A 12,490-nucleotide genomic window follows, 5' to 3' on the forward strand; every position below is an offset into this window, starting at 1 on the left:
GGCTCTCAATAAATATTTGTTTATGAAGTTATGGTGACTTGGAACATTTATGTTGCTGGTGTTTATTGGTTTAAATTGATTTTTATTTTTTATTTAAAGCATGAAACAGTTGATGGCTATAGAAGATATTTCACTCAAATTGTAGGGTATGTATCTAATATGGAAGTAACTGCTTTAATTTTGTTACCATGTTAAATGTCAGAAATATTTGCAATTTGAGCTTTTTTATTTTTCAACACATGCTATGTTGGTAATTACTGTTTTAGGTTTTTTGTGGTGGAAGATCACATTTTACATGTGACCCAAGGATTAGTAACCAGGGCATACACTGATGAACTTTGGAACATGGCCCTCTCAAAGATAATTGCTGTCCTTAGAGCTCATTCAGTAAGTCACACAATTTATGTTACTAAAATTTTAATTCAGTTACATCAAGAACTTCAGAGCTGTATAGTGTCAAAGGAAAACTGTACCTCTGTCATTCTGCATTTGTTGTAATTGCTCAGATTTGGAAGTAGTAATCAAGACTTCCTTTGGTTTTATTAGACTGTAATTCTGTGTTGACTGGGGCTTCCCAAGATACTACTTTTTTTTCCAGCATTATAGAAAATGAAGAATTAAGCTGCTCTCATTAGTCTCAACTGACCTCTTCATTAGATCACTGAAAAGCACCGTGAAGAAAGGGCTTTTAATTATCATTCCAAATTCTTTGTTTCCAAAATAAACTCCTCCATTAAAACTCAATAGAACTTGTTCTTCAATGTTTATAATTTGCAGTAATATAGTACAGTGATTAATTTCTTAAAAATTTGCAGTTTTCAAATTTTGAACTCACTTGGAATAATGAGCCTTTATATAATGACCAGGTTTTTTTAAGATTAAAATTAAACCCACAAGTATCTTCCTAATATCTTTTGTGGGAATATTAAACATGTTAATATAAAAGATGACTGAAATTATTAACTGGTCATTATAGGCTTTTCCTTATAATAGTTTACCTTGAATGAAATATCTTCATGTAAAATGTCAATCTATTATTTACAATTAGTAATGGGTAATGAAGATTTAAAATATATTGAATGAGGTTGTGAGCTTTTATGATAGGAAATCTCTAGGAGTATTGATTCTTGATACTTTGTTCAGTAAACCTTTTTTTAAAAACATACTAATAATGAATAATAGTTTTTTTCTTTTTGGTTCTGGAGATACAATCCAGGCCTCATACATGCTAGGAAATACTCTTAACATGTTAGAAGGTAGTCTTCCCTGAGTAGCAGCCCTATTGAAGCATAGCTTATCATGGTTTATATTCAGATCAGCTCTAAGTATATTATGGCATCTTTCCTATTAATTCTATGACATTAAATATAAAATCATACTTACTAAATGTATTTCAAAATTACTAAATGCTATTAAAGGAACAGTAAGTTTTATTATTCCTTTGAAATAACTAATTTTTATCTGGCTAATTACAGAAATGTTTGGATGATCATCTTTATATTGGAAAAAAGTAACTGTCTCTTTTATAAGATGGAGAATAAATGAATAAAAATTAAAATATATGGTATATATTAAAAATCATGATTTCAGTTTGAAATAACTCCTTAAAAACTAAAAACTTTTTTATGTCTTTTTTTTTTTTTTTTTTTTTTGTCAGTTGGGTTTGAACTCTGGGCCTGGGCGCTGCCCCTGAGCTCTTCAGCTCAAGGTAAACATTCTACCACTTGAGCCACCATGCCACTCCCAGTTTTCTGGTGGATAATTGGAGAAAAGAGTCTCAGGGACTTTCCTTCTGGCTTTGAATCATGATCCACAGATCTCAGCCTCCTGAGTAGCTAGGAATACAGGTGTGAGCCACATGCCCAGCCTAAAAACTTTTAACAGTATCCAAAAAACTTTTTGTATAATATAGTTACTATAGATCATGCTATGATCTCTCCCCTAAAAGCTTATATTGAATAGAGGAAGCCTTGGATTGAACAAATCAAGATTTTTTTTTTTTTTTGTCAGTCATGGGGCTTAAACTCTGTCCCTCAGCTCTTCAGCTCAAGGCTAGCTCTCTACCACTTGAGCCATTGTGCCACTTCTGGTTTTTTGAGTGTTTTATTGACGATAGGAGTCTCACAGAGGTTCCTGCCCAGGCTGACTTTGAACCATGGTCCTCAGATCTCAGCCTCCTGAGTAGCTAGGATTACAGGTGTGAGGCAGTGGTGCCCAGCACAAACCAAGATTTTTAATTTTATTCTTTGTGTGTGTGTGTGTGTATTGGCTTGGGGATTGAACTGGGGCTTGAACCCGGAGCCTGGGGGATATCTCTGATCTTTTTTTTTTTTTTTTGGGTCTGGTCGTGGGGCCTGAACTCGGCCTGGGCGCTGTCCCTCAGCTCTTCAGCCCAAGGCTAGTGCTCTACCACTTGAGCCACAGCGCCACTTCCGGCTTTTTTTCTTTTTGCTTATGCGGTGCTGGGGAATCGAACCCAGGGCCTCAGGCATGCAAGGCAAGCGCTCTACCACTGAGCTACCTTCCCAGCCCCTCTGATCTTTTTATCTCAAGCTTAATTCTGTACCACTATGATCCACAGTTCCATTTCTGGCTTTTTTGATAGTTAATTGGAAATAAGAGTCTCATGGAAATTTTTACCTGAGATGGCTTTGAACTGAGAGTAGGTAGGATTACATGCATAAGTCACTGATGCCTTGCTTAATTTTATTCAGAATCTGGACATTAAAAAACATTTTTTAAGTTCTTGTTTCTTAATTTTTAACTGGATGACTCTTTTTTGTGTGTTTGTGTTCTCTCCCCACGTCCACTGTCCCCTTTCTGGCAGTCTTACTGTACTGATCCTGATCTTGTTCTGGAGCTGAAGAATCTCATTGTCATTTTTGCAGATACTTTGCAGGTAGGTAATGACCTCACGCTCAATTAATAGCTCTTTTAACTGCAAAATATGGAGCAGACTCATTTTTGTTATTGTAAATTATGGAAGTAAGTTAGCACTAGTAAATGTTTACCTATGTATTTATATCCCCTTTATATAGGACTGTTCATATTGGTTCCTTTCTAGTTACGAAGCTTGGATAGAGCTCAGGAAGTACTGCAGTCCTTAAAAAATTCAGTTAGACTAAAACATTTTTGCAACTCAAAAAAAAAATCAGGAATTTTAGTCCATAGTGGGGCTTGAACTGAGGACCTGGGTGCTGTCCCTGAGCTTTTTCACTCAAGGCTAGTGCTCTATTACTTTGAGCCACAGCACCACTTCTGTTTTTTCTTGTGGTTAATTGGAGATAAGAGTCTCACAGACTTTCCTGCCTGGGCTGGCTTCGAACCATGATCCTTACATCCCAGCCTTCTGAGTAGTTAGAATTACAGGCATGAGCCATTGGTGCCTGGCTTAGAAATCTTGATATAAACTATTTGCTTTATCATAAGAGCTTATCTTTGCATCCTAGAATATTAATTTTTTATTCTTAAACCTTAAAATTATGTACAAATTGCTTTGGTAAATTATTTTATAGCTTTTTATCTTTTTTAGTTTGTGTGGCCTACATTCAGTACCATAAAAAAATTATTCATTGAAAGAACTGAAAGTTGGAAATAGCTAGACAATATGAAAAATTGAGGAGGAGGACTTTTTTTCTGTTTTTCTTGATTGAAAGATGAAAGACAATTTAACATGTTTATTTAGCAAGAAGAAAGAAACGTGTTGAATGAAGTTAAAGACAAAATGGAATGAGTAGAAAAATCCATGGAAGAGTTCTCACAGAAGGAGACAGAATGAAGGGTAGAATTAAGAATAAGATTTGGGGATAAACCTTGGAGAAGACAAGGGAAAGGTCTACTAGTTGAAGGAAAATGTTTGGTGCTAATATGGTAGGATTTCAATGAGCTTAGAGTTGAAAGGAATGAAGGAATGAAGTTTGATAGATAGATGTTAATTTTATTTATAAGACAGTCTTAAATTGAGTATGCACAGGGAATTCATCATGTTTCAGATAGGTTTTGTTTCTTATTATATCCTTTTGAAGGTATTCAAATAGATTATTAATCTTGAATTTTTGCTCCCTTCATGACTCCTAAAGTTAACACTATAATCCTTACTGAACCATTTCTAATCATTTAAAAATTGAATTTAATGTTCTTCTAATGTCTGAAAATTTACCAATAAATGATAGTGTACTTATAAGGCAGATTCAAATGAGAGAAGAAATAAAAAAATTACTCAAGCCCCATAAAATTATTTCTAGAAATCTTCCTAATTTAATTAAATCAAGTAGAAAGTTAAAAGGATATTTGTTCCTGTGTTTTGGGAATGACATATAGTGTAATCTGGTAATCCCTTTCAAATGATTCTTTACTATTCTCATTATTTTGTGAAGTTTTTTTTTAACAAACTTAACTGCTTGTTGTTTTGCCCATACTTTTTGGTATTTTAGGGTTATGGCTTTTCAGTGAATCGACTCTTTGACCTTTTATTTGAAATAAGAGATCAGTACAATGAAACATTGCTTAAGAAATGGGCTGTAGTTTTCAGGTGAGTATAAGCCATTGTGCCTCTAATGTAAAGAATAATCAACTAATTGATTTTGCATATAAATAAAAATGTCTGTAATTATTATTATTATGGTAAAATGCATAGAATTTACCATTTAGATTATAGTTTAGGGGTGTTAGTCACACCCCTCTTGTTGCAACCATTGCCACTATCCATTCCTCCAGAACTTTTTCTTTCCAAAAAAACCCTCTCTGTATCCACTTAATAATAACTCCCATTTCCTCCTCTATCTAGCCTCTGCCAACCAATATTATTTTTTTCTCTAAAATTTGATTGTGTCAGGTACTTCATATAACTGGAATCATATGCTGTTCTATTTTTTTGTATCTGGATCATTTCACTTAGCATCATGATATTAAGGCTCATTTATGCTGTCATGTGTGAGAATCTCATCCTAGATATAATCTTTCCTTCCTTCCATTCATCCATCCATCATCTGTCTATCACCTATCACATTTTTGTGTCATCATCTTTATTAGGCAGTACTGGAGGTCGAATTCAGGGCTTTGTGCTTGCTAGGCAAGCACTCTACCTTTGAGCCACACCACTAGCCCTCTCTGTCCATTTGTTCATGGACATTTAAATTGTTTCTGCTGGCTATTATGAGGGCTCTTTTACTGAACACGAGTGGACCTGTATTTATTTGAGTCCCTGTTTGCAAATTTGGGGGGCTTATACCCAGAAGTGGAATGTTGGATCATATGGAAAATATATCTTTCACTTTTTGAGAAACTGCTATACTTCTTACTGTACCATTTATAATCATTTAAAAATTGTACTTAATGTTCTTCTAATGTTTGCAAATTTACCAATAAATGATAGTGTACTTATAAGGCTGATTCGAAAGTATTTTATAATAGAGACAGAAATTGATAGCTTTTGAATATGATTTAGAGAAAGAACTATTTATTTAACCTTGCTAGATTAAAAATCTTACAATACTCTAAGAGAATTCTTTTGCTAATATTCTTTGTCTGGAAATGAGGGCATGGACCAAAACATTCTAATATCTAGGAGACTTTCAGTTGCCATGAAAAGAGAAATCTGCCCCCACCTCGATTATTTAATGGTTTCTTTCCCCACTTGTCTTTTCCTTTCTGTCTCTTTTCCTCTATTCTATCTTTGCCTTCCGTCCTCTTTCTCTCTCTTCAGGAAAACGAAAGATATTCATTGTTAAGGCTGAATAGTATTACATTGGCTGAATTGTATTACATGTGTGACCTATTCTCTTTATTTATCTACTCATGGAAACTAAAATTGATTACATGTCTAGACCATTGTGAATAATACTGCAGTAAACATTGGAGTGCAGATATCTGTTCATTATACTGTTTTGTTTTCTTTTTTCTTTTGTTTTATTGATCATGGGCTTGAACTCAGGGCATGGGCACTCTCCCTGAGCTCTTTGTTGCTCAATGCTAGCCACAGTGCCATTTTAGGTTTTTGAGTGGTTGATTGGAGAAGAGTCTCATGGAGACTTTTCTGCCTGAGCTGGTTTCAAACTTCAGTCCTCAAGATCTTAGCCTCCTGAGTAGCAAGGATTTTAGGTGTGAGCCACAGGCACCCGGTTTGGTTTTGTTTCCTTTGGATATATATCCAGTAATGAGATTGCTGATCATATTGATCTACTAATTACTATGCTAATTTACATTTCAAGCCACATCCTTGCCAACACTTACTTTCTTTTTGAATGATGCCAGGTGATTTCATTGTGTTTTCAGTTTATACACCCATAGTGATTAGTCATGGTAAGCATTTTTTTTTCATAAAGCATTTTGCCATTTCTGTGTCTGTTCAGGTCCTTTGCCATTTTTAATCTGACAACTTATTTTCTTGTTGTTGAGTTACTTGAGATATATACATTTCTATCATTTTTTGATTGGATTTGGGGCTTGAACTCAGGGTCTGGGCACTGTACCTGAGCTTTTTTGCTGAAGGTTAGCACTCTACCACTTTGAGCTACAGCTTCACTTCCAGTTTTCTGGTGGTTAATTGGAAATAAGAGTCTCACAGACTTTCCTGCCTTGTCTGGCTTTGAACTGTGATACTCAGATCTCAGCCTTCTGAGTAGCTGTTATTACACGTATGAGCCACCAGTGCTTGGCCCTTATATATATTTGATATTAATCCCTTATCAGATATATCAGTTATATTTTGGCAAGTATTTCTTCTCAATTTGTAAATTGTTTCTTCATTCTCTCAGTTGTGTTTCTTGTGTTGTACAGAAGCATTTTAGGTTGACACTGTCCCATTTATCTGCTTTCGCTTTATAGCTGTGTTTTGAGAGTTTGAGGAAAAAAATCGTTACCCAGACCAATGTTGTGGAACTATTTTATATCATTGATTGCTTAACCCTAGTATAGTGTTTTGAACAGAATAGGAACTTTTTAAAAAAAGAATTTAGTCCTGTAAACAGACCATTTTAAGACTATATTAATGTTCTTAGATATTAATGTCTCATTCATTAAATTATCCTTTTTGAATAGTAACTGATTTCCTGGTAGTTGTATAAAGGAATATTATATGGACTTCTGGTACTTTTTTCCTTGTAACTTGCCTTTTTTTTGTCAGTCATGGGGCTTGAACTCTGGGCCTGGGTGCTGTCCCTGAGCTCTTCAGCTCAAGACAAGTGTTCTACCACTTGAGCCACAGTACCATTTCCGGTTTTCTGGTGATTAATTGGAGATAACAGTTTTTAAACACTACTTAGAGCAGAATAGAGTCATGGGAAATTCTCATTCTATTTTAAAGGAGAAGAGTGTTTTTTAAAATTACTTTGTATGCAATCATGAATTAAACTCATGTCTTTATTTAACCTTTCATTAAGATTATAATATTTTTTTGCTGGATATCATTTACTACCAGAAGCATATCTTTCTCTTGATTCTTTTTTTTTGCGAGGGGGGGGTCTGGTCATGGGCCCTGAACTCTGGGCCTGGGCGCTGTCCCTCAGCTCTTTAGCTCAAGGCTAGCGCTCTACCACTTGAGCCACAGCGCCACTTCCGGCTTTTTTCTTTTTTCTTATGTGTTGCTGAGGAATTGAACCCAGGGCCTCAGGCGTGCAAGGCAAGCATTCTACCACTGAGCCACCTTCCCAGTCCCCTCTCTTGTATTCTTTACTTCAGTAAATGTCTCCTTTGTTCATTTGTCTCATCTAGAAACCACAAGTTTATCACGAGTACTTTTTCCCTCACAATCTTATTTAATTTTTAGGTCCTATATATTCTATTTCCTAAAAGTTCTTGTCCCATTCAATGCTTACAGTGCTTTAGGCTACTTTGGGGATAGGGACCAGAAAGACCTTTTTAACATCACTGTAGTATAAGAAGCAATTAAGCTACAAGTTGTTTAGCTGTAAGCAGATAATCTCACAAACCTAATAAATTATTTGATTTTATGGCAGAAAAAAAACTCTTGCTATGCTACTTCCTTTCTGCTTCTTCTACCTCAGCTTTAATTCAAATCCTCATCACCTTTTACTTAAATTATTCTTCAGTCTTTCTAACTAGCTTCTCTGTGTTCTCTACTGGCCTTTTTTTTAAATTTGTTCTCCACAGAGTGAAAACTTTTATGTGATGTCTTCTCTTTAAATCATACAAATGACTTTAGAAAGATCTAGATGCCTCAGTTTGGCCACCTACCCAACTTCATCTTCCACCATGTGTCTCATCAGTTTTGTACTTTTAATATGTGCTTTTAGTAATACTGCAGGGTATGTATTTTTATGCCCCCATAGCATTCAAACCTTTTCACTCCTAGCCTGTGAGCCATTAGAAGGCCCTTGAAATCATTCAGTACAAACAGACATGCTTCTTAGATGGTTCTTGTTAGCTGCCTGAGGCCCAGCTACCTGTATTGATAGTTTTCTATGGCTTGTAAATGATGTTATAAATTTCCAAATGACCTTTTGCAGGAAAGGTTCCCCACTCCTGCCTTATTATGCCTTTGTGCATGTTTTCCTTCTGTGCAATGTAATTTCTTCTCACGTTCTCTTCAGAAATGTCTCTTTTCATCTTTCTAACCGTTACAGACTGCATATCTTCTCAGTCAAACTTCTTTGAGATATTCCTTCACCTATTCTGATAGTTCCTTCTTTGTCATGATTTTTATTTGCTTGGTTATTGTTTTTTGTTTTTTTTTGGTCGGTCATGGGGCTTGAACTCTGGGCCTTGGGGCTGTCCCTGAGCTTTTTAGCTCAAGGCTAGTGTTCTACCACTTGAGTCACAGCACCACTTCAGGATTTTTCTGTTTATGTAGTCTAAGGAATCAAACCCAGGGCCTCATGCATGTGAAGCAAGAACTCTACCACTGAGCCACCTTCCCAGCCTTATTTTCTTTTTTATTATTATTAGCTTGCATTATTTATGAAGTTGTGGATTTCATTGTTATATTTACAGAAACATCATTTCAACTCATAGTTCAGTGGCCAAAATTAGTCATGTGGTTCTACCTAACTATAAGAGGATGGGGTAGGAGAACACATGCATGTGTGATGAATAGTTAATGTCTCTACTTCATTATCTATAAAATGTCTTTCCTAGTTATTACATTCTGAGAGACTTTAAAAAAGAGCTTATCAGTCTAATTTGGAAGAGAGAAGACATACCAACATTTTGAAAACTCCCTATCAAGAGCTTAGATATGTTTTTAGTGAGTTTGTTCAGGCTATATAATGTTGGGAAGAGTTCAAGTATAGAAAGTTAGAAATAAAGTACTGAGAGGAAGTAAAATTAGTAGAAAGAGAAGAGCTGAACATGAATTTCAAAGGACAAGTGCAGTATTTGGTACTGAAGTTTAGAATTCTGGATGACTGGTGTTTTCCTGTTTGGGAATATATCGACAAATAACGTTTTTGTAGAGGTTGAGTTTTTAAAGATAATGTTTTATAACACTCTAATGATATACTTTGTAATGATATGTTTTCAATTCTCTTTAACAGGGACATTTTTGAAGAAGATAATTATAGCCCTATACCTATTGTCAGTGAAGAAGAATATAAAATAGTCATCAGTAAATTTCCCTTCCAAGATCCAGACCTTGAAAAGGTACAACTATTCTTTTTTTTTTTTTTTTTTTTTTTTTTTTTTTTTTAATTTTTTTTATTGTAGAGATACTATACAGAGGGTTACAGTTACATGAGTGAGGTAATGAGTACACTTCCACTTCCTCTTGAACATTGTTACCCCCTCCATTGTTTTCCCCCACCATCCCCTCCCTCCCTCCCTTCCCCAAGGTTCTTTTTTTTTTTTTTTTTTTGATCGTGATTAAGTGATTACTTAATTTCCAGAAATTCACAGTATTGTGGAATAATGATGCTCATTTAAAGTCACAAGTTCATTCTAACTTTCCTGGAGCAAATTGTCTATCACAGTCTGTAATATATAACGGTGCTCATATGTTATATACCATATATGTGATCAGCAGCATGGGGATATTTAGTAGTGGTTCAACCAGATGAGTGGGAGTTCTTTGTTTCTTAAGTCCTGTTAGTTTTGTCATATCACCTAACCTTTTGGATTCATCATCCACTTATCAGGGAGACCATGTACTGTTTGTCTCTTCGTTCTTGGCTTACCTCGCTCAACATGATTCCTTCTAGCTCCATCCATTTCCCTGCAAATGCCATTATTTTGTCATTTCTAATGGCTGCATAATATTCCATTGTGTATAGATACCACAATTTTTGGATCCATTCATCTGTGGTGGGGCATCTAGGTTGTTTCCATATCCTAGCTATTGCGAACAGTGCTGCAATAAACATGGAGGTGCACGTGTCCTTACAACTATTCTTTAATATAAATATTCTTGAAAAAATAAGTTTATGTTCTTCATTACTACATAAAATTAACCTGCCATTGTAGGGAAGAGTTACTTTCTTGAGGGCAGCTTTTGGTGCATCATTTGAGAAAACAAATTATATTTTAAGTTTAAAGATTATGTTATTGTTAACTATTATTACTGTTTTTGAAGAAGGGACTTTTCTGGGGAATACTAGAAGTAGCTATTTCTAATGTTAGGTGGATTCCAAGGGCAGGTGTTAATAATGCTGGGTGGATTCCAAAACAGATATATGAGCAGAAATAAGAGCATATTCATCACTGTGGGAGATCTTATTTTGTATTTTTTAAGAAGTATTTTTCTCTAAAATGTTTCTCCAGTTCAAGTGAAAGATATATAAAGGAGTATGCATGCAGGTTTCTTCTAGAAACAGGAATATTTATTTATGGTTGGCAGTAGCGCTTGAACTCTGGGCCTAGGTGCTGTCCTTCAGCTCTTCAGCTCAAGGCTAGCACTCTACCACTTGAGCCACAGTGCCACTTCCAGTTTTCTGGTGGTTTATTGAAGATCAGAGTCTCATGGACTTTCCTGCCCAGGCTGGCTTTGAACCGTGATCCTCAGATCTCAGCCTCCTGAGTAGCCAGGATTACAGGTGTGAGCCACCAGCACCTGGCAAATATTTATTTATTTATTTATTTATTTATTTATTTATTTATTTTTATTTTTTATTTTTTTTTGCCAATTATGGGGCCTGAACTCTGGGCCTGGGCGCTGTCCCTCAGCTCTTCAGCTCAAGGCTAGCGCTCTACCACTGGAGCCACAGCACCACTTCCGGCTTTTTCTGTTTATGTGGTGCTGAGGAATCGAACCCAGGGCCTCATGTTTGCAAGGCATGCACTCTACCGCTGAGCTACCTTCCCAGCCCCCAAATATTTATTTTTTGAAGCTGTTGAACAAAAAGTAGAGAAAGGAATAGACCAGAATGGAGACTATTCTAGAGGGCACTTATATGTATACATATACACAGTAATGCAGAGTTGCATATATCCAGGCTCTCTGGGTAACAGGAAATCTAGCTAGGAGAGTTTTGTAGTTACTCTATCGGTTTCCTGAACAGGGGCTATGGGCATTGGAACATGACTTTATGATTATTTAGGAGGCTGGGGTTGGCAATTATTTGCATATGTAGAATAATTGTCTTACATGGTGGCAATATTCAGCAGATGATAGGAAACACAAGAAGAACAGGTTAAATTAATTACTTAAGTAAGTTTTTACTCATTATGCCAGCACTGGGGCTTGAACTCATGGTTTTGTGAGCTCTCTCTTTCAGCTTTTTTCAAGCAGAGTTTGCTTTCTGTCACTTGAGCCATGCTTCCAATTCTGGCATTTTTGCAGATTAATTGGATATAAGAGCTCTGAGATTTTATCTGCCTGGGCTAGGTTTGAACTTTGATCCTCAGATCTCAGCTTACTGAGTAACTAGGATTATAGGTGCCCAGCTTTGAGGAACAGGTTTAGAAGAAAAATAATTTCGTTTTGGGACCTATTATGTCTGAAATGGTATAATGAAATTGAAGTGTTAGTGGGTAATGTTAGCTAGATATATGGATTTGGATTTCCAGAGAAAGATTTGTGAAGTAGATTTGGAAGATACTGGCATTTGCATGGTGATTGAAGTCATAAGAGTATCTGAGATCATCTAAGAAGTATGCATACAGTATAAAGAGAAAATTTAGGATAAAACCTATAATAAGTCATTGTAATAGTTAAAGGATAACTAAGAGAAGAGGAGTAGAGCAGGTAAAAAAAAATAGAAGGAAAGGCATTGTGTAGCAGAATAGCAAAGAAGGATAAATCATTTACGAAGCCAGAGAAGGCCAGCCATGTCAGATACTCCAAAGAATTCAGTTAACATGAAAAGTTGCAAGACACTGAATTTAACAATTAGGTCAACTGTGACCTGGTGAGAGTACTCTTACTAATGTGACAAGGTTACAGTGAATGTCAATGTAGAGGTATAGCTTCGATTTCATAAGTTATAATGATTGGTTTTAGGATTAAAATCATGGATGACTTTTAATTTTTGGAGACTATAATTTTCAAGGGATGTAACTGATGAAGAAGTTTAGCCAAGCAGCACACTGTGAACTATAGTAA

The 12,490-nt window shown here is 35.6% G+C and overlaps 1 protein-coding gene across 6 annotated transcripts in view; it reads left to right on the forward strand.

The window, feature by feature from the left end:
• The window catches only part of Exoc6 (exocyst complex component 6), a 127,557-nt gene that overhangs the window by 55,079 nt on the left and 59,988 nt on the right, over positions 1 to 12,490 (forward strand). For all 6 annotated transcript variants that reach the window (XM_070021213.1, XM_070021212.1, XM_070021209.1 and 3 more), the window contains exons 10-14: positions 100 to 146; positions 267 to 387; positions 2,828 to 2,899; positions 4,434 to 4,531; positions 9,492 to 9,597. In XM_070021213.1, coding sequence (XP_069877314.1) covers positions 100 to 146; positions 267 to 387; positions 2,828 to 2,899; positions 4,434 to 4,531; positions 9,492 to 9,597 — 444 coding nt within the window. The remainder of the gene's footprint in view (positions 1 to 99; positions 147 to 266; positions 388 to 2,827; positions 2,900 to 4,433; positions 4,532 to 9,491; positions 9,598 to 12,490) is intronic.

The sequence above is a fragment of the Dipodomys merriami genome, unplaced genomic scaffold (assembly GCF_024711535.1).
Source record: "Dipodomys merriami isolate MVZ:Mamm:240054 unplaced genomic scaffold, mDipMer1.0.p SCAF_14, whole genome shotgun sequence".
Taxonomy (NCBI): Eukaryota; Metazoa; Chordata; class Mammalia; order Rodentia; family Heteromyidae; genus Dipodomys; species Dipodomys merriami.